Consider the following 20436-nt stretch of genomic DNA (forward strand, 5'->3'; position numbering starts at 1 on the left):
CCTCATGATGTAAACACATGCTAGCCGTCGCATGCTCGTCGATATCAACGTCCCCACCATGATTATTATATGCAATAATGCACTTTCAGTTTTATTAAGATGATCTCTTCACTGCGGTGATTGTTTTTCATTCTTTAGCTAACAATAACCATTTTGCTCTCAGTACTTTACTTGATGCTAGCTCCAACTATATATATATATATATATAACAATCACCGCAGTAGTGAGTAGTGATCACCGCGTGTACAGAAATATTGATCTTCATTTGTGTTTTTTTCTTTTGATTTTGATGATGAATACACTCTCATGACCTTCTTGCAAGAGCTATATATATTGTATATATTCTATGCATATCCTACACACACACACACACACACACACACACACACACATATTTATACTAAAGCAACTAATCAAATCACTCCATGCTCTCTATGTATAATTATCAATCAAGGGAAACCGAGGAGCACACAGAAGAGCAGCAGCATACAGATCGAGGAAGGCAGAGATTGGTGCTGCCAGAAGATGGGTTTGAATGGAAGAAATATGGCCAAAAGTTCATCAAAAACATTGGAAAATTCAGGTATAGATACGTTGAATATTCTATGCATTTTGTATGTGTTGCATCTTTCTCTCTACATACGCGCGTGAGTGATATATATATAATATAGGAGTGTACAGTTTTGCGTGTATGTATATATTGATCATCATACATCAAGGGGTTCTTCCTGGCAAATTATATCTGGAAGATAAGATTTGAACCCGAACTATATACGCTACGTCCTTGTTGCAGCTGCCTTGTTGTTTAGGACCTTTAGATTTGCATTTTATTAGCATTTTAAAATTAAAAAACAAATACTAAAATTAAGGAATAAAGAGTTGAAAGAATGATCATGATAGAAATAAATCTACACCTATAATAATCTTTTTGTGATTTTTTGTTATTTTAAAATATAAAAGATATTTTCCTTCTATTCTAGTATAAAAGATAATAGTAAGCGTATAGAGTAAATATACATATAAATTTCCTTGTACAAATTAATATATATGGCCACGCCGGCAGCTTGTAATTAAGATATATAGCACGCATGGTGCAACTATATATTATATAATAAAATTAGAAGGGGAAGAGGGAGCCTCTGATTCTTCTATATATATCAGACGGTGTCCATATATAATTAAAACGAATATTGTTCTATGTATATAGAAGTGGCATGCATGGTTATATTAATTAATTAATTAATTACAGGGGCTATTTTAGATGCCAGAAGCGAGATTGTATGGCAAAGAAGAGAGCAGAATGGTCCAGCCCAGAAAATCTTCGAATAGTATACAAGGGATCACACAGCCATGCCTCGTCTACACAAGATTCTTCTTCTGCTTCCTCACAAGGGACTCCTTCTTCCTCAGCTGCAAACCAGTACAACTTGTACACCCAACTCTTTGGAAACCAACCGGCTTCAAGCACGCGTGATCAAGATCATACTTGATTCATCTTGTTAAGCGCTCCCTAGCTAGCATTTGATTTCGCTGCTCCTTGATCGATCATGTAATTAAGCGCTGTAAATATGATGAATAAGCCAGGCAGGAAGGATCCATATTATTAAAGTAATAGGAGTGAGGAAAACTTGCAATTATTTACAGTGTTCAAGGCCACGCGCTGGTTTCTTGCTTGTAGGTTCAGGATTGCCATTGAAGCCCAGTTATTCATGGGCTTGGCTGAATGAATCCTTGTGGTCTCATGGTGGCTCTCATGTAAATACGTGAATCGAAGACTATAATTGAATTTAATAATAGGATAGAAATTCATTCTAATCACCTGTATTCGACAACATCAAGGGTTCTAGAGTGTTCTAGTGCAGGACAAATCAAACGGCAACAAGTTTCAAACGAGGGTCTAGATTCGCTGAAAGTGGAACTGTCAAGACGAAATCTCAAATACGACCACCCTTCCATCGTTTAAGGAAAGAGAAAACCCTACTCCTACTCCTTTTCTCTTTAGCTCTCGAAGAAGTGCAAAGAGAGTGTCCATAAGATAAACCTACATAACCTTACCTAGCCACCATCGCCTCTTATCCATTAAACCCCCTTCTCCTAAACCCTGTTCCACCACCACCGGCCGTCCCACTTCTCTGTAAGTTCTCACACCCGCTTCTTCTTCTTCCTCCCCCGTCTCTTCTGCCTTTAGTGTGATAAAAGTTTCAATCTTTAAACTGTTACTTATCTCCCTTTTCTTCTTTTTTCATGCCAATCATGGTAGCTTATCAAAACTTGCTTCCTTATTTCAGTTCCTGCTGTTTTGATTCATGAAGGGAAATGAGTTATTTTAATTATGCTGTTTCATGCTTACTGTAATGCAATTTCGTTAGAAATCCACCTGTTCCTGCAGGTCTTATTGGTTGGCGATTCAAATTAGTTGAATAAACTTTTTGTTGTTTGGTTTTTAATTTGTGATTATGTGAGTTATCTAGTTCACCACATAGCTCTATTGCTTCATGGGAGCTTTGTTGCTGTAGTCAAATGAATTTAGCTTGGAAGAGAATTTTAGATGGAAAGCATAACGATTAAAACCTATGTGAGCTTAGAGAAAACAATCCTTGTAGAAATTCATTACTCTCTTGTTTGTTTTGTTATCAGGTATTAAATAATAAAAATGGCATCAACGTTTACTGCCATGTCCTCAGCTGGAACCTTGGCTGCTCCTAATGCCCGTGCCATGGATAGGAAGTTTGCATTTTCTTCAAACAAGTTGTCATCTTTTGCTTCCATTTCTGCTAGTCGATTTGGTAGACCACAGAATGTAGTTCTACCAAGATCGCGTTCTCTCAAGGTTAATGCGGCCAAGGAGCTTCATTTCAACAAGGACGGGTCAGCAATTAGGAAATTGCAAGTGAGTTTTGGGTTACTGGTCTTGTTCAGCGTTTGCCTCTTGTCGCAGCGTGTTTGTATGATTTCATCTGCCTTTTGCTTACAAGATTTGTTCCTGTATTGCAGACTGGTGTGAACAAGCTTGCAGATCTAGTTGGGGTTACCCTTGGACCTAAAGGCCGGAATGTTGTTCTTGAGAGCAAGTACGGTTCACCTAAAATTGTCAATGATGGTGTGACTGTTGCTAAAGAGGTATGCTTTATCTGGATTTTTTGTCTCTTTGATAACTTGAACATGAGATTTCTATCCTCTGGTCTCATTTTTTTTGGAACAATATTTGCAACAACAAGATGCATGCTAGAAATTGTAGTCGTAGCTATCCAATTCAGATGAAGCAAGCTATCTATGTTGCATTCCCCTATTTGTTATTTTGTTACTCCAAATAAGATTTAAGAGCTTTAAGTGGCTTTCTCTAGGCATGACGATTATTAAAAGAATGCTTTACCTTAAATTTCCAGGTTGAATTGGAGGATCCAGTTGAGAATATTGGTGCTAAGCTAGTGAGACAAGCTGCTGCCAAGACAAATGACTTGGCTGGTGATGGGACCACAACATCTGTTGTTCTTGCACAGGGCCTTATAGCAGAAGGTGTCAAGGTTGGTATGGTGGTTCCTACAATATATTCTGTGAAGATATGTTGAACGTGTCAATCTCACCCATTGTTTTTCTTACAGGTTGTGGCTGCTGGTGCAAACCCTGTTTTAATCACTAGAGGCATTGAAAAGACCTCAAGAGCTCTTGTAAATGAACTTAAATTGATGTCAAAAGAGGTATGTAAAGTCAGCTAGACCATGCTTATGGGTAATTATCATTATGCAACTGCGACCTTTGTATATATATGTATTGAAGCGTTGAGAAAAGACAGAGTGGTTATAATTTGGGTTTGCAGGTTGAAGACAGTGAACTTGCAGATGTGGCCGCTGTTAGTGCAGGGAACAACTATGAAGTTGGGAATATGATTGCGGAAGCTATGAGTAAAGTTGGTAGGAAGGGAGTGGTGACTCTTGAAGAGGGAAAAAGCGCTGATAATAGTCTCTATGTTGTTGAGGGAATGCAGTTTGACCGTGGTTATATCTCACCTTACTTCGTCACTGATAGTGAAAAAATGGCAGTTGAATATGATAACTGCAAGGTATGTGGTCACAGCTAGTCAAGCGAGCCTTTGCAGTTGATTTTTCCTGCTGCGTTGACAATTTTGTATGTTTTGGTGCAGTTGCTTCTTGTTGACAAGAAAATAACAAATGCAAGAGATCTCATTGCCATTTTGGAAGATGCAATTAAAGGTGGATATCCAGTTGTAATAGTTGCTGAGGACATCGAGCAAGAAGCTTTAGCTACTCTTGTTGTCAATAAGCTTAGGGGTGCTTTGAAGATTGCTGCCCTCAAAGCTCCTGGTTTTGGGGAGCGGAAGAGCCAGTACCTTGATGACATCGCTATTCTGACTGGAGGTTAGGGTTCTCCTTAGGATTCTTTGCTTTCTATCTGATTTTATTTTTGTTCATGGTGCTCTGCTATCATGTTCTCTCAATGTGGATATGAATGCCTTCCTTACTTGTTTGTTGTGGAGTGGATATGAATGAACACCACTGATATTAGTATTTTTATTTTGTTGATGTCGAGAGATTTATTTCATTGGCTTTCAGGAACTGTTGTTAGAGAGGAGGTGGGGCTTGCCTTGGACAAAGTAGGCAGTGAGGTCCTGGGACATGCTTCTAAAGTGGTTCTTACCAAGGATACAACCACCATTGTTGCTGATGGAAGCACCCAAGAAGCAGTAAATAAGAGAGTTGCGCAAATTAGAAATCTTATTGAGGTGTTGATTCTCCTCGCCTTTCACTCCCAACAAAATGTTTGGCGTTTTTATTTTTTTCCCTCTAGTAGTAGTTTATTGTTGCTAAATGCAAGATATAAAATGCAGGCTGCTGAACAAGACTATGAAAAGGAGAAGCTCAATGAAAGAATTGCAAAACTGTCAGGTGGTGTTGCAGTGATACAGGTAATTTTTCTATCACTTACAAAACAGAGACACAAAATAGTGTAGATTGTATCTTCACTTAAATGGACGTGCTTTTGAATGCTAAAGGTTGGGGCACAAACCGAAACAGAGCTTAAAGAAAAGAAACTGAGAGTTGAAGATGCTCTAAATGCAACCAAGGTAATTTTTCTCATCCCACTGTCCTCTGTATTGTTCTTATGTTCTAGGTCAGTTGTTTGGACTCAAATCATTCTTTATCTCAATGGTTTTCAGGCTGCTGTTGAGGAAGGTATTGTGGTTGGTGGTGGATGCACCCTGCTGAGACTGGCATCAAAGGTGGATGCCATCAAGGACAACCTTGAGAATGATGAAGAAAAGGTAATTTGCCAACATTTTAGGAATTCATTGAATGTTCTGTAAAGGAGGAACTCAGTAGTGATCTATTTTTGCTCCATGTAAAGGTTGTCACCGAGCTGCTTAAAAAGTGCTTTGCCTCGATTGTTTTTGCTTGATTACAGGTCGGAGCAGACATTGTAAAGAGAGCTCTGAGCTACCCCTTGAAATTAATAGCCAAGAATGCTGGTGTTAATGGAAGTGTGGTCAGCGAGAAGGTATCTAACTTTGCCAATGTCAAATTATGGTATTGTGTGTGGTCCAGGACTACCTGCATCTAAGATAATTGCTTCATCCTTTAGGTGCTTGCAAGTGACAATCCTAAGTTTGGATACAATGCCGCAACTGGAAATTATGAAGATCTGATGGCTGCTGGAATCATCGATCCAACAAAGGTGAGTTCCTATGTGGATTTATATCAGGGGGTTACAACTTGTGATTTGCTTTCAATGGAAAAAGTTTCTGTTGGCTCTGATAACTGTGTAGTTGGATTTAAGAATAAGATGTAGTTGGGTTTAAATATAAGATTTGGGAATCCTGTCCTTTTCAGAGTGGTTCAACTAGTTAGTTTGGGGATTTTGTTTCGAAACTAAATACGGAAATCTTCATTCAGGTGGTCAGATGTTGCCTGGAGCACGCATCATCCGTAGCAAAGACTTTCTTGATGTCAGATTGTGTAGTTGTTGAGATTAAGGAGCCCGAATCAGTGCCTGCTGGCAACCCCATGGACAACTCAGGTTTGTTCTTCTGAACGATGAAACCAAGTGGAATTCTGCTGCCGGTGTTGTCCTTCCACCGTTAAGTGCGTTGTTTCTCTAGTGACCGCCTAACCAAGTTTCTGTTATCTCGCCTTGTTGTTACAGGATATGGGTATTGATAAGGCTGCTGTGCAAGACATAACGAGGAGCAAATAAAATCAGCCCCCCCCTCATAGTAGCAATGACTTTTAGTTTGATGATGGTAATTTTTTTTGTTTGTAAATCTGATTACCGGTGCTGGTAGAAGTTATGGTTTCTGGTGAGAGTAGCTTGCCGGGATACGGGATGTATTATTGACTTGCAATTATTTGTACAATTGCGCAATGATTTTGAACAATCTCTTGAGTCACAAGTTTCATCGCTGCTCATAATACTCCTTCAGCCCCCTCCCCGATCGCCAAATCTGATGGTCTGTTGATATCACCATAAATGGTGGTTGGTATGAGTTCGTTGTAGTGCCAATAAATACCTGGATTCTTTCGGCTCCATCCTCGTGAATTGTGGAGGTAGTAAAGTCATGCACAAATAACTTGATGGTGGCGATCATAATAATACATAGCCATTAATTAGATTAGAGTAGGTGGCTATATAAATAGAGCCATGTACCACATGATCTAGATCGGTATGCCCCAGAGGAGGGTAAAGACACTGAGAGCTTTCTTTTGCCTTCGCGGAGGACATTGATGTCCCAAGAAGTCCTCTGGCGCTGCTGGACCCATGTCTGGTAGCTCACAGCAGGGTTTCAAGGCAGGGCTCCAACAACAATGAAACCAGGGCTCAAGTTAAGGTTGAACTGGATTTTATAATATAATTGACAAGAAGAAACATTATAAATAATGTGAAGGATGCAATATATGCATGGAAATAATAGAGGAGGAGCAGCAGTAATAATAAATTCTGTTATAACAGTTAATAATGGATCCGAACTCCCCGCCTCTCCTTCGGTTTCATTTTATTATTTTATCTTATTCATTCACCCCTTATTCACTACCTTCATCGTCATTATTATTTCAGAAAAGAAATAAAAATGACATTTCAGTATTTTTTTGGTTGTTGTTGTCGTCTCCATCCATCCATGTATGTGTATGGATGGCATGCGTGTGCATAGCCAGGTCATAGCCATAGTCATAGTTTAGAGCCCTGCAAGTACTGATATTACTCCATTTATTCTTCATATCACTCCATTGCATTCACAAGAGCAAATCCTTTTTTATTATATTACAAAATTATCTACTCGCTCCAAGTTTCTCAACAACCACAGTAGATTCTTGTTTAAGGTTCATATTTCTAATTATTATTATTAGTGTGGGAGGAGTCCTTGTCACACATAAAGTCTGAATCATGATGCACTTATGTAGGGAAATATATGTATATTGAATGGTGCAGTCCAACATCCAAAGTCTTTTTCTTTTGCCCCTTTTCTTCTCCTGCCTTGATAGTAGTGATCAAAATCTAGTTTTTTTTTATTTTTTTTAAATTTCTTTGTCAATTACTAAAATTCCCAAAAGAACGATTATTATTATTATTTATTAACAAGGAATTATAATGGGGCAAGCTTGGAAGCCTGCGGTGAGTGCCCCTGCAAGAAAGACACAAGGCTTGCTTGGAAACAGCATTAATTCGATTAGTTTATTTGGATGATGAAATTCCCTTTGAATTTACTTACTACTCACCAAGCAATAAACCAACCAAACACGAAAAGTTCAATTTCTTGGAAGCAGCAAAAAAGTTGTGTGGAAAGTTAAGCAATATTCTTTACTATTATAAGTGAATCAAAAATAAAATTATCTTAATACTTTTTAAGCATTATATATATACTTGATGTTTTTTAAAGGTGTTTTTTTTATTTAAAAATACATGAAAATAATTTTTTTATTTTTAAAATTTTTTATACCAACAACCCATAAAAAAATAAAAAATATATTATTAAAACATATATAAAAAAAGAAACTACCGTATACCTAAATATTCATTTACAAACACGAGTTTTACAGCAGGTGCAAGCGTGTTCTCAACCCAACAAGCAAGGTAAAAAAAAAATAAAAAATAAGAAAAGAAAGCATATACTAAGATTATAAATATACAAGCAAGCAGCATTGGATTGCATTGCATTCCATGCATGGATGATTGATAGATAGATAGATGGGTGGTTATGGTACTTGGAGATGGTGGGTGTGATTGGTGCCTTTTCTTTTTCTTTTTCTTTTTTGTTGTGATTCTATTCTAAACTTATTAATCTTGGCAATGCCATGACCATTCTATCTCTCACACTTAATTGAAAAAACTCTCCTCCTTCTGCACGCCGCCTCCCTTACCTTACCTACAAAGACTTCCACTCTCTTTGTATTCTTTCTACACAATTCTCACTAATTAACCAAAAAGAACCGATCTTCTCTTATAAAGTTTGCTGCTTTGTCCCCCTCCAATGCCTTCTTCCTCGCTTACTATCATCGTCTGTCACTGGTATGTCATGTCTTTGTTATCACTCTTGTACCCCTGTTTTCTTCTACATTGCTGTTAAATCGTTTGAGCTGGGTTTCCTTTGTTTTGTCTGTTTGGTTTGTTTTTGTTCCCAAAATTAAATCTTTTTTTGGTTTTTTATGATGATCATGGTTTTGATCATCTGGGTTTTGGCTCTTTTGATGAACCTGATTGAACCGTGGTTGTCGGAATTGTGTAAAGCAATGAGGTTTCTGTGCTTTGTGTCCTTTTCTGTTTGGACGTAGAAACCGAGGAAAAACAGTGGTCTTTTTAATGGTTTGATCACGGTGATCATGGTTCTAGAGTCATTTTTGGGGTCCCTCTCTATCTTAACTGGGGTTTTGTGCTCGATCGATCTTACAGTGTAGAATCTCTTGGTCTTGACTGATGAGATGAGTTCACCTCTTCTTGTTATTTGATTTTTTCTTCTTGTTTAAATCCATTTATGATGGCAAGGATTGCGGTGTTGATAGCTCATAGTGAGAAATGAAGCGATGATTGCTCATGGCAAATTTAGTTTTTGTCATTTCTTTTACCAATATTGTTTTCCTAATTGGCGGTACTTTGTGTTTCAGAAATTCACTGCAGTGAAGAGCTTGTTTGTGGATCTGCATTGTCTCATAGACATTGCTTGAAAGGAGTTTTTTAGCACATTGCAATTTATAGAATGGAAGATCAAAGAACTGAACTAGAGTTTGATGAATTTGAGAAGCTTCTTGGAGAGATACCGAATGCTACTTCTGGAAATCAGCATTCTGCTGATGCTGGACCTAAAAGTGCACCTCTAAATGGTAGCTGGGCACCCATTTCTGTGAATTCCTTCAAGGGGCCTTTTATTGAGAAACTTGAAAGCAATGGGAGTTTGGATGACAGACAAATTTTAGCAAATAAAACTCAACAATCTCCTACCACGAATGCTCAGTCAGAGGAAGCAAATCTGCCAGATGACCAATCCCTAACGTTAGCATTTGCAGAATTGAGTTTTAATAGTGGGAGTCCTTTGGCAAATTATAAATCCTTACCCAACCCTTCTGTATATACAAACACCATGAATAGTTCACTCTCCAATACAGATTCATCAACGATGGCTGCCCCTCCTTACCAATCACCAAATTATTTACCTTCTGGTTTTGACAAGTTTAATGCTGTGAAAGTTTGCCATGAACAGTCAAATTTCATAAAATTTGATGCCCGAGAACAGAAGAAGGTGCCAACTGATTTTTGTCAGCCTCATTCAATCAAAAAATTCTCCACAGCCTTGCCACCAACTCATGGCATGCAAGGTTTTCAATTTCTTTCCAATGTGGCTGTCCCAGGCATGGATTTTCCTTTAATGTCTGATCATCAACAATACTTCACTGATGTTCAGTCATCACTTCCTTACATACATTCACAACAGCTAAACCGGTCTCACATCAACTGGAGGAATATTGAAGAAGAACAATGCTACAGGATGCATCAGCAATGCTTATATCTGCAGCAACTCCGGAATCAAAGGTTGGAAGCTCAGAATCCAACTCCAGCAAATGGAAATGTTGAAACCAAGCTGATGAGTCGGAATGTGAGGCAACCTTATTTGGAAGTTCCATTCTCCCACCAACTTCAACAATCTAATCAAGAAACATTTTGGAGTAACTATGCTGTCACAAGGGGCTTGAACCAATCACAGAATGGTATACGCGTTTTAGACAAAGTAGGAAAGCAGAGTTTTCCTGAAAAGATTCTGACAAGGTCACAAGGACTGAACACGCTGAAAGCTTTGAAGTTTGGCTCCGTTGGAGGCAATGAATCACTTGCCCATCTCAACCATAATGGGAAACTTCTATCAAATGCTCACCTTTTCCATAGCTTATCAACTCCTACTGCTGGGTGCTTTCAGTTAGATCCTTTGAGCTCATGGAATTTGTCCCCTGATTTTACAGTCCTAAAGAGTACTAATCTCAGGGCTCAGCCTCCGAAGTATAACTCAGTAGATGAAGTGACTGGTAGAATATATCTTATGGCAAAGGATCAGCATGGCTGTCGCTTCTTGCAAAGAAAATTTTCTGAGGGGACCCCACAAGATGTCGAAAAGATTTTTCTTGAGATTATTGATCACATCGTTGAGCTAATGACAGACCCTTTTGGGAATTACCTTGTTCAGAAGTTGCTTGAAGTATGCGATGAGGATCAGAGAATGCAAATACTACGTACTATCACTAGGAAAGCTGGGGAGCTTGTTCGGATTTCATGTGATATGCATGGGTTTGCTCTCTGTCTCTATATGTGTGTGTGTTTATTTTCTTGTGCATTCAAAGACTCAAGGCATTCACCTTTCATGCTTTAATTGTTTTCGGAACGGCTCTCTTGAACACAGGACTCGAGCTGTTCAAAAGGTAATCGAAACCCTTAAGACTCCAGAGCAGTTTTCCATGGTTGTCTCTGCATTGAAGCCTTGTATAGTGACCCTGATAAAAAATATGAATGGTAACCATGTAGCCCAGCGCTGCTTGCAGTATTTGATGCCTGAATACAGTGAGGTAAGGGACACATCTTTCTTTTGGTCTGAATTACTTTGGCATTTGGAAGGTTTTTTTTTTTTTTTTTTTTTTTTTTATATATAAATTCAGGTAATCCATCCTCCTTGCTTTATTTTCCAAAACCCTTTAAACACCTTTATGAAGAAGCAAGCTTGACTTTGGTCCTTACTTTATATCTTGTTCTGCAAAGCATTTGAAACGAAAAAAAGAGAGGTTAAACTCGTTGATACATGTTATTTTAAGTGAAGAACATGACTTGGATCACATCCCCGGTAGAGTAATAGATCTTCACTGTCCCACTGCCCTTATAGTTGATCTTTTTAACTTTTCACAACTCTCTCCTTTTTTCTGTCTGTGTATTCAGATCCTGTTGTTTCCTATTTTCTCACAGAAGTACTCATTTTGCATGCTGTTCTCTACTACTGAACTGCAGCAACTGCCTTTATCAACAGAAAAAAAACTGCACTCTACTCTTACTAGCATATTTGCATATATTTGATTTTCTTTTTTTCCATGTCATGTATTTTGTTGAACCAGGCAATGGTTTTATTGCAGTGTACTCATTATAACATTTTGACATTTGTGTAACTAGTGTAATGGAAACTTAGAGGCTGTCTTCAGGCTAGTTTTGGTGTCATTAAAATGACTAACCTGATTATTACTAGGATCAAGAATGCAAACCCCAGCTTCTCCTGAAAAAAGGAAAAAGAAAAAAGAACAAAGAAAAAAGAAATGGAACATTTATCAAGCTCTCATTTGCAATCCGTTTTCCAAATAAAGAATCAATTCATATTAGATGTTTCAGAGATTTACTCATTTTGCTTCAAGTGGAATGGGCAATGTCAATTTTTCTCAGCTTCAGAATTTCTTCCATCATCTTTTTTTTTTTCCGGCTTTCCATATCAAATCAAGCAGAATGTTTTAAATTGTAGGAGCATTGGCACGGCTTGAGAAAAATTGTTGCCTTCCAACATTTGTTTAACTCTTCCATACACATGCAGAAAATGATGCCTATTTTAGCTATAAATCTGACATGACATACAGAATGAAGCAGATTTTGGCACTACATGAAACAGTGGTGATGATTTCTTTTGCAGTTCCTTTTTGAAGCTACAACTGCTAATTGTGTTGAACTTGCAACTGACCGTCATGGCTGTTGTGTACTTCAAAAATGCCTAAGCCAATCTAAGGGAGAGCAAAGACGATGTTTGGTCTCTGAGATCACATCAAATGCTCTAATCCTTTCGCAAGATCCATTCGGGTACTGTATTTTTCTCTTTTCCTTGAGCTTTTTATCCCATGCTTTTTTCCCAAGCCTGTATATCATGAAGGTGTGGTGACTTTTTCTTATTTTGCACTATTCCATGGAAGAATGTGGGTGCACATTTCACACATGATTAAAGTAGATATTAAGAAAGAGTTGTGCGCCAAAATAATGTCACTTTGTTCAGCTTACCTGAACTAGGATATGAGCAGTGACATGTAATACTGAACTTCTGTTTTATCCAGAACTTTTTTTTTTTTTTTTTTTCAATTCATTTTCGAGGTTCATAAAAAAAGCGAATATAAAGTGGACTCTTACTAAGTATTAGCTTTGTCTGTCAGAGGACACTGTGAAATTTATTTGTGGAAAGAACAAGTATTTGCACAATCTCATCATTATTCTCATCAAAACAATCAAAAAGTGAAGAATGCAGACTATAATTAAGCATTAAATGGTATTTTATGCTAGGTTCAGATTCAAGAAGTGAATAATGTTTACTATTACTAAGTATTAGGTTTGTTTGATAGAGGACCTTGTGGTTCTGTGAAATTTATTGGTGAAGAGAAAAGGTTTTGCAGTCTCCTCACGATTCTCAACAAAATAATTACTCAAAACCTGTTCTAACAATCCCAACTTTTGTTGTTTTTTATTTTTTTCATGCTTTACATACTCCACATGTCTGGTTGTTGTTCTTAAGAATTGTTGCTCCCATATCTGCTTGGAGATGAATGACTCACTAGTTCTGAGCATGCTTGGATTTACAACACTTGAACACTGAAATCTAATTTTTGATGTTGCAGTAACTATGTTGTGCAATTTGTCTTTGAGCTTCGTCTTCCATGGGCAGCAACTGATATTCTTGATCAGTTGGAGGGTAATTATGGAGACTTGTCTGTTCAGAAATATAGCAGCAATGTGGTCGAGAAATGCCTAAAATATGCTGGTGAGGTGCGCCGCAATCGTATCATTTGGGAGCTGATAAATAATTCTCGCTTGGATCAAGTCATGCAAGATCCTTTTGGTAATTATGTTATCCAGGCAGCTTTGCAACAATCAAAGGTTTGTATTTTGATTTATAATGAACATTTTGGTTTCAATAAAATCATGTGTTGGATGGTTCTCCCCTTAAGGAAAGATTTTCAAGTATCATTTACTTTTGGATTGTTCATTTTGGTCTTTCCTGGAGTGTCCTTTGGAGATAGTCTTATTTTCTGATATCTGTTGTATGAGGGAAAAAACAGCAGTTGTTGTTTAAAATGAAACTGATGCATTTGTATTGTCATTTGATTGGATCCTTCTTTAACTCGTTGAGTAGGGAGCTCTTCATGCTGCTTTGGTGGAGGCTATACGACCCCATGTTCCTACTCTTCAAACTAGTCCTTATGGGAAGAAAGTCCTATCTAGTAATATTTTGAAAAAGTAATCTGCAAGTAAGATCTCATAGAACTTTTCTCCTGGACATTGCCTATTTTCTGCTTACCCTTTTTTATTTAGTTTTTTGTTTGGCAGTGCAGACTTTATGTCCAATTGCTGAAGTTCCTGTAAATTTGGTTTCAAGATTTCTATGCTTTGACATAATGAGAAAACAGTCAAAGATGCATTCATAGCTCATCTGAACAGATGAAAGGTGAATTTATTGAGGGTTTTTTTTTTTTTTTTTTTTTATCATTATAAAAAGAAAATTTCACATGACACGGGATCCACATGTTTGTAGATCAATTTTATTTTTTTTCCCTTTTGCCTGGAAATAAAAGAAATGTGAAGGTGTAGAGTTCGTTGAGCTTATGGGGGTTACTGTAATATGGTTTTTTTGGACGGAAGCTCAAGAGTCGATGCTTGGCGGGTGATTGCAGGTTGGAAGAGATTTGGAAGCTACCTGATTTCCATGCCTGACTTTCATTTTTGTGGTGTACATTTCGTGTCCATAGATTGCCAAGATTAGGGCTTTGATTTGTCATATAAATATTTAAGTTCCCATGTTTGCCATTCCCGTGTTTGTCATTTTGACGATGTAATCTTGTTGTTTGTCTAGATATATGTGAAGTAATAATGCCGTTCTTGTTGCTCAAAATCTGTAATGCTTTGTGAAAACCAACGCCATTTCTCTCTTGTGTGCTATGAAGTCAATTTATTGTCTCCGAACAAATAATACAACACCCAGATCGGTTTGGTGGCATCATTATAACCTTAAATGCTGCGTTCTTCACCCTGCCCTCCTTGACAATTGCCACTGTGAGGGCTTTCTGTTTGATTCTCAACATCTTAATTCTTGGAGTAAGAATGCCGTTCATGTTGCTCAATCTGCAATGCCTTGCGAAATGACCTATCTTTTCTCTTCTGTGCCAAGAAATCCACACAGCTATTAATAATAATTTTAAAACATAAATATTACTCCCTCCCCTGGCTTCTCCTCCAACTTGTATTACTGCGAAATTCATGTGTTCTTGTAATGAAGCTTTATTCAAGCAATCCGATTACAGCAGTGTACGTATATGGAGATTTCAGCCGCTCCATTTACAGCTAGCAGGGATGCTGAAACAGATGGTGGGTGAAATTGGAAGAACATGGAGTAGTGAAGGATCTTGGAGAAGACGTCATGTGATCAATGCAGGATCATTCATCTTTGTACCGATTATAGAATGGAAGAGCAGAGCATGCATTTTGATGCCAAGCAGTGAAAACAAATCTGTGGTTTTGGATCAAACAAGTTGACTTATGTACTACTGACTGGCATGAAAGACAGGCACTGTGAATCTATACTTTCATGTTCTGGCTGTATTGGATGGCCCCATTAGCCTGCAAGAAGTCAAGAACAAGTGTAGGATCCAGGCATGCCGCCATTGGACAGAACAGTAGGAACCCCACTAGTGATGCACCTGTAATCCAAGCCTCTCCTTTGAGGCCAATCTCTCTCTCTCTCACCAAATGGAAAGCCACGCTTCTCACATTTTCATTGCCCTACATTCTGAGGAGTTGATGAAAAAGCAAAAGCTATGTCTTTAGCTTCAAGCGGATATCCCTCTCTCTCTGCTCTTCACCACCATTTGAATTAAAAGAGATGGGAAAAGGCAATAAAGTATTTGAAAGCTTAAAAAGTGGGTATAAATGAATGAGAGGTAGTGTAGTAATTGAATAAATATAATAAATATAAATAGGAAAAAAAAAGATCTGAAATTAAAAGTGAAAAACTGACGGGCGAAGACAAAAAAAGGGGAAGAAGAAGAAGAGAAAATAAAAAAATTAGAAGGGAGATAGAAAAGAGTTAAAGAAAATAAGTTAAAAGAGTAAAATTTATGCTTTAATGTGTATAATATATTTTTTTTTAGCTTTAAATTTCTATTTTGATGAATGATTAGTGTTTTGAAGATTTTATTTTGGGTTAATTGATGAATTAACTTGAACGTTATATGATTGATTATTTATAGATAATGGATTGTTAAGTTGATTTTAAGAGATTTTAGGTAAATATAATAATTTTGAGTTATGATTTGTGTAAATGATGAATTTTGAGTTAGAAATCTGGAAAGAACAGTAGGTTTTCTGTTGAAATTCTGGGTTTGAGGTTGAAGATAACAAACTTTCGGTTTGATCCCTCAATTTGTGAAAATTACATTTTAGTCCCTAAACTTTGAAAAAATTACAAATGAGTCCCTGTAGCATATTCCGACATTCTTGACAGAATAAAAGATGAATTATGGGCAGAATTTCAATATAGTTATGAAATTTTAACACTTTCAATTTGGTCTTCCCATTTGATAAAAATTACAATTTGATCCTAAAAATTTAAAAACATTCTAGAATGGTCCCTGGAGCATAATTAGAGATTATGGACATAAATGAGGATGAATTATGGACATACTTCCACTATAGTCATGAATTTATGATATTTTTAGTTTTGTCCTCCAAATAGATGAAAATTACAATTTGACCCTAAAAATATGATAAATTCCAGATTGGTTCCTATCTATAATATTAGCCTTTTCAGATTGGTTTGATGAATAAATAAGGATTATTTAGTGAATTATTATCAAGTCTTATTATTTGTTTTATTATGGATTAGATTTCAGGAAAACCGTTTAATTTTGGGTTTTTGAAAAACAATAACTAGTTTAGTATAAAAACATATAGGGTTATGGAATATACCCTTAGATAAGTATATTAAATAGGTTATATGTTCTTTTGAGTTATTCTTGAATATGTCTCCTTTGTATTCAGATAATTCTGATATTCTACCGATAGGATATTAGTATGATTTCCTTCGGTATCTGCTTTTGAATGTTGTTGCTTTCAAGTCAAGTGAGTGGATAATTTTCCATATGCATGAGAAATATTATAAATATTTGTTTTGTTAATATGAATTGGATCATGCTTTTTGATAATATATATATATATATATATATATATATATATATATGTATATATATGTTAATTATTATCCATGTTATGATAAAACATGATCAATTGTTGAATCTGAATTCTTGATATAAACCAGTATATATTTTGAATTGACTTCTGAATTGTTAGCTCCTCATTTGATTGATGTCATAAGTTGAGCCTTGAGATATGAATATGTCTATTTAATTATGATTATGAACCCATGGTATGTTAGTCAGAATACCCATGTTAATAGGGTAGTGTTAGTCTTTGTGCACATCATATCTGAACCCTAATTGGTCGGGGGAGTCACCAACTTGTGTGGACTGATCATCCCATAGTACGGAGCCTCATGCTCATTGCATTTTGATTTTCTAACAAGCTTTACCTTATGATATTCTTGTTATGGCCTATTTAAAAAACCTTCCTATAAGAATATATAGCCATAATTGTATATGTATTTCTCATTGTTGTATTATCTCCTGTGTGTGTATTGAACGTTGTTTACTTATTGAGTTGTTGAACTCACCCTCTCATTATTTATCCTTTTCAGGCTTATAACTTAATAGTAGGTTACTTTTGTTGGACCTTCATAACCTGCTTTTTTTGTTGTAATTTGTATCTTTTTCTTTATGTCTAGCTAGTGCTTCAAAACTATGAATTTACATGAACTCTTGTATTAAGACAATCAAATTATATTATGAAGTTAATTTTGTTATTAATGCTGCATTGAAATCTGATTGAGTTAGGAGAAGTTTGTATGTAAGTTTGTGTTTGCATAAGTATGGAACCTTGGAGGGGAACCTTACCTATGTGCTGATCATGAATATGGGATTTGGGTCGTGAGAGTGATAGAAGATCTTTTCTGTGGGACTCCATATTCATATCTCAAGACTTAACTCATGACATCAATCAAATGAAGAACTATCAATTCAGAAGTCAATTCAAAGTATATACTGGTTCATATCAAGAATTTAGATTCAACAATTGATCATGCTATATCATAACAAGGATAATAATCAACATATATATTATCAAGAAGCAAGATTCAATTCATATTAACAAATCAAATATTTATAATATTTATCATGCATATGAAAAATTATCTACTCACCTAACTCGAAAACAAACAGAACACAAAACTAATACTAAAGTAAATCATATTGATGTCCTGCTGATAGAATATCAGGATTATCTGAATACAAAGAAGACAGATTTAAGAATGACTCAAAAAAACATAAAACCTATTTAATACACTTATCTAAGGGTATATTTCATAACCCTATATGTTTTTAGACTAAACTAGATATTTTCCTAAAAACCCAAAAATTAATAGTTTTTCCAGAAATCTAATCCATAATAAAAAAAAAAAAATAAGAGTTGATAATGATTCACTAAATAACCCTTATTTATTCATCAAATCAATCTGAAAAAGCTAATATTACAGCTAGGGACCAATATGAAATTATCATATTTTTAGGGCCAAATTATAATTTTCGTCTAATTGGAGGACCAAACTAAAAATATCATAAATTCATGACTATAGTTTAATTATATTCATAATTCATCCTCATTTATGTCTAGAATCTCTAATTATGCTCCAGGAACCATTCTGGAATTTTTCTAATTTTTAGGGTCAAATTGTAATTTTTGTCAAATGGAGGACCAAACTAAAATTATCATAAATCCATGAATATACTGAAATTATGATCATAATTAGTCCTCAATTCTGTCTAGAATATCTCATTATGCTCCAGGGACCATTCTGGAATTTTACCAAATTTTTAGGGTCAAATGGTAAATTTTGTCAAATTAGAGGACCAAATTGAAAGTGTTTAAAATTCATAACTCTACTGGAATTCTGCCCATAATTCATATTTTATTCTGTTCAGAATCTCGGAATATGCTCTAGGGACCAATTCATAATCTTCCAAAGTTTGAGGACTAAACTGTAATTTTCACAAATTGAGGGACCAAACCGAAATTTTACCATCTTCAACCTCAAACCCAGAATTTTAACAGAAAACCTACTGTTCTTTCCAAATTTCTAACTCAAAATTCACCATCTACACAAATTATAACTCAAAATCATCATCTTTACCTATAATCTTTCATAATAAACTAAATAATCAATTACCCACAACAATCAACATTATAACATTCAAATTAATTCATCAATTAACTCAAAACACAATCTTCATAACCCTAACATTTATTAAAACAGAAATTTAAAGCTCAATTAACATATATTTATACATTTAACAACCAAAATCTTACATTTAAACTTATTTTCTTCAATTTCTTTTTATTTCTCTTCTAATTTCCCTTCTTTCTCTTCTTCTTTCTCCCTTTTCTCTCACGGTTTGCTCGTTTAATTTTCAGATCCCTCTTTTTTTTTCCTATTTATATTTATCAATTATTATTCAATTACCACAATATCCTTCATCTAATTATACTTACTTCTAAGCCTTCAAGGGCTTTGTGGCCTTTTCTTGCTCATTTACTTTCGAAACATTACACTAGCAACCAGCCGAATCTCTTCCTTGAGTGCATCACCAGATTTGGAAGCACGGTAAAATGTTGTGCCAGGTATCCAGATAGGAAAATGAATCACTCCTTTGAGAAAGATGTCAAAATGGTGTGCAAGCTTGGAAATGTGTATAGGATCATCAATGCTTGCAAACAGGCGACAAGACAGCTCAAACGTGTATAAATTGGCAGTTTCATGGTCATAAGAATTAGTGTTATATATATAGCCAGCATTATAATTTGGTTAAAGGATTAAAGGAATTCATTCATTCATACGGGTTCATAACTAACAGAGAATTATTGGGTTATATATAAGAGGTAGGAAATTCACACACACACATATCTTTCCCCTGCATATTATCAGCAGCAAGTAATTTCTGCAATTAAATTGAACAGTAATAATTTATTGGGAAAACAGAGTTTAGTTACCAAGATAAGAAAAACAAGCAGACGTTATACCTTCCCAGTGTGTCCTAATATGGTTTTGTGCGACCAAATCCATCCTGTCTATGTACCTCTTGAGTGCATCTCGATCAACGGAGGTCATGAGTATCTTCCTCGGCGTCTTAGCCTCATCACCAACTACATTAGCCAAACTTAACTTCATCAGCTTCTTCACTGAAGTTGGCCACCAAACATTGACCAGCTTGTTCTCCTTGCTGAACAAGAACTTGTTCCCAGCTGGTCCAACAAACACAGCCACTGTTTCTCCAAACAGTGAAGTCTTGAAAACCGGAGAATCATATTTGTTCATTCTATAATTTACAAATATCTCAGGTGGGAGATTTATGAGCAAAAACTGTAAAGTCTCACCAACGAGGGGCCATCCTAGACTTCCTGGTGGAAGATGAGGGTTTGGAAACAATCTTTCTTTGAGTGTTTTGATGACAAAATATAGTAAAAGAAGGCAAGGGGTTGCAACCAGAATCATAATACTATCATGATCAAGACTTGAAACCATTGCATTAATTCTACCAGCAAGTGTAGTAATTGTTATTAGCATGTGAGCTCGCTTCTACGATGATCCTTAATCCTTAACCGGAACTTGTATTTATAATGGATAATTCAGTGATCGCAGGAGCAATTGATTAGTGTCTCGGGAAGCAGTTGAGACAGAAAAAAGATGTTCTGAAAGGATAAAAATCAACTTTAAAATTATATCTATTCCTCCAACTGAACATAAACATATTTATGTTCTTTTAGTATTTGTTTTTT

The 20436-nt window shown here is 36.0% G+C and overlaps 3 protein-coding genes across 8 annotated transcripts; 2 read left to right on the forward strand and 1 right to left on the reverse strand.

Annotated features, from left to right (window-relative positions):
* Positions 1-1922: 1922 nt before the first annotated feature.
* Positions 1923-6391, forward strand: LOC118032727 (chaperonin 60 subunit beta 2, chloroplastic). Its single transcript, XM_035037502.2, has 15 exons — positions 1923-2134; positions 2638-2890; positions 2995-3120; positions 3387-3524; positions 3603-3698; positions 3818-4060; positions 4142-4376; positions 4572-4741; positions 4847-4924; positions 5012-5083; positions 5177-5281; positions 5422-5514; positions 5599-5691; positions 5910-6033; positions 6160-6391. The coding sequence occupies exons 2-15, from the start codon at positions 2654-2656 to the stop codon at positions 6171-6173; spliced, it is 1824 nt and encodes a 607-aa protein (XP_034893393.1). The 5' UTR covers positions 1923-2134; positions 2638-2653; the 3' UTR covers positions 6174-6391.
* A 1797-nt stretch (positions 6392-8188) lies between these two features.
* On the forward strand, positions 8189-14389 carry LOC118032725 (pumilio homolog 12). Of its 6 annotated transcripts, none has more exons than XR_012169576.1 (8): positions 8189-8517; positions 9111-10800; positions 10892-11054; positions 12152-12315; positions 13119-13377; positions 13634-13748; positions 13828-13945; positions 14033-14389. XR_012169576.1 is itself a non-coding variant. In XM_073408484.1 (7 exons), exons 2-6 carry the CDS (start codon positions 9203-9205, stop codon positions 13739-13741), a joined length of 2292 nt encoding a protein of 763 aa, XP_073264585.1. In that variant the 5' UTR covers positions 8189-8517; positions 9111-9202; the 3' UTR covers positions 13742-13748; positions 13828-14389. The 6 variants fall into 6 exon arrangements, 3 of the variants coding, with proteins under 3 accessions (XP_073264585.1, XP_073264590.1, XP_073264591.1); XR_012169577.1 differs by having other exon boundaries at positions 14172-14389; XR_012169578.1 differs by having other exon boundaries at positions 13833-13945; positions 14172-14389.
* A 4803-nt stretch (positions 14390-19192) lies between these two features.
* Positions 19193-20182, reverse strand: LOC118032724 (beta-amyrin 28-monooxygenase-like). The gene is made up of 2 exons (XM_073404788.1): positions 19737-20182; positions 19193-19367 (listed from the first exon to the last, which is right to left on the reverse strand). Exons 1-2 carry the CDS (start codon positions 20180-20182, stop codon positions 19193-19195), a joined length of 621 nt encoding a protein of 206 aa, XP_073260889.1.
* Positions 20183-20436: the final 254 nt, after the last annotated feature.

This window comes from Populus alba, chromosome 1 (assembly GCF_005239225.2).
Source record: "Populus alba chromosome 1, ASM523922v2, whole genome shotgun sequence".
Taxonomy (NCBI): Eukaryota; Viridiplantae; Streptophyta; class Magnoliopsida; order Malpighiales; family Salicaceae; genus Populus; species Populus alba.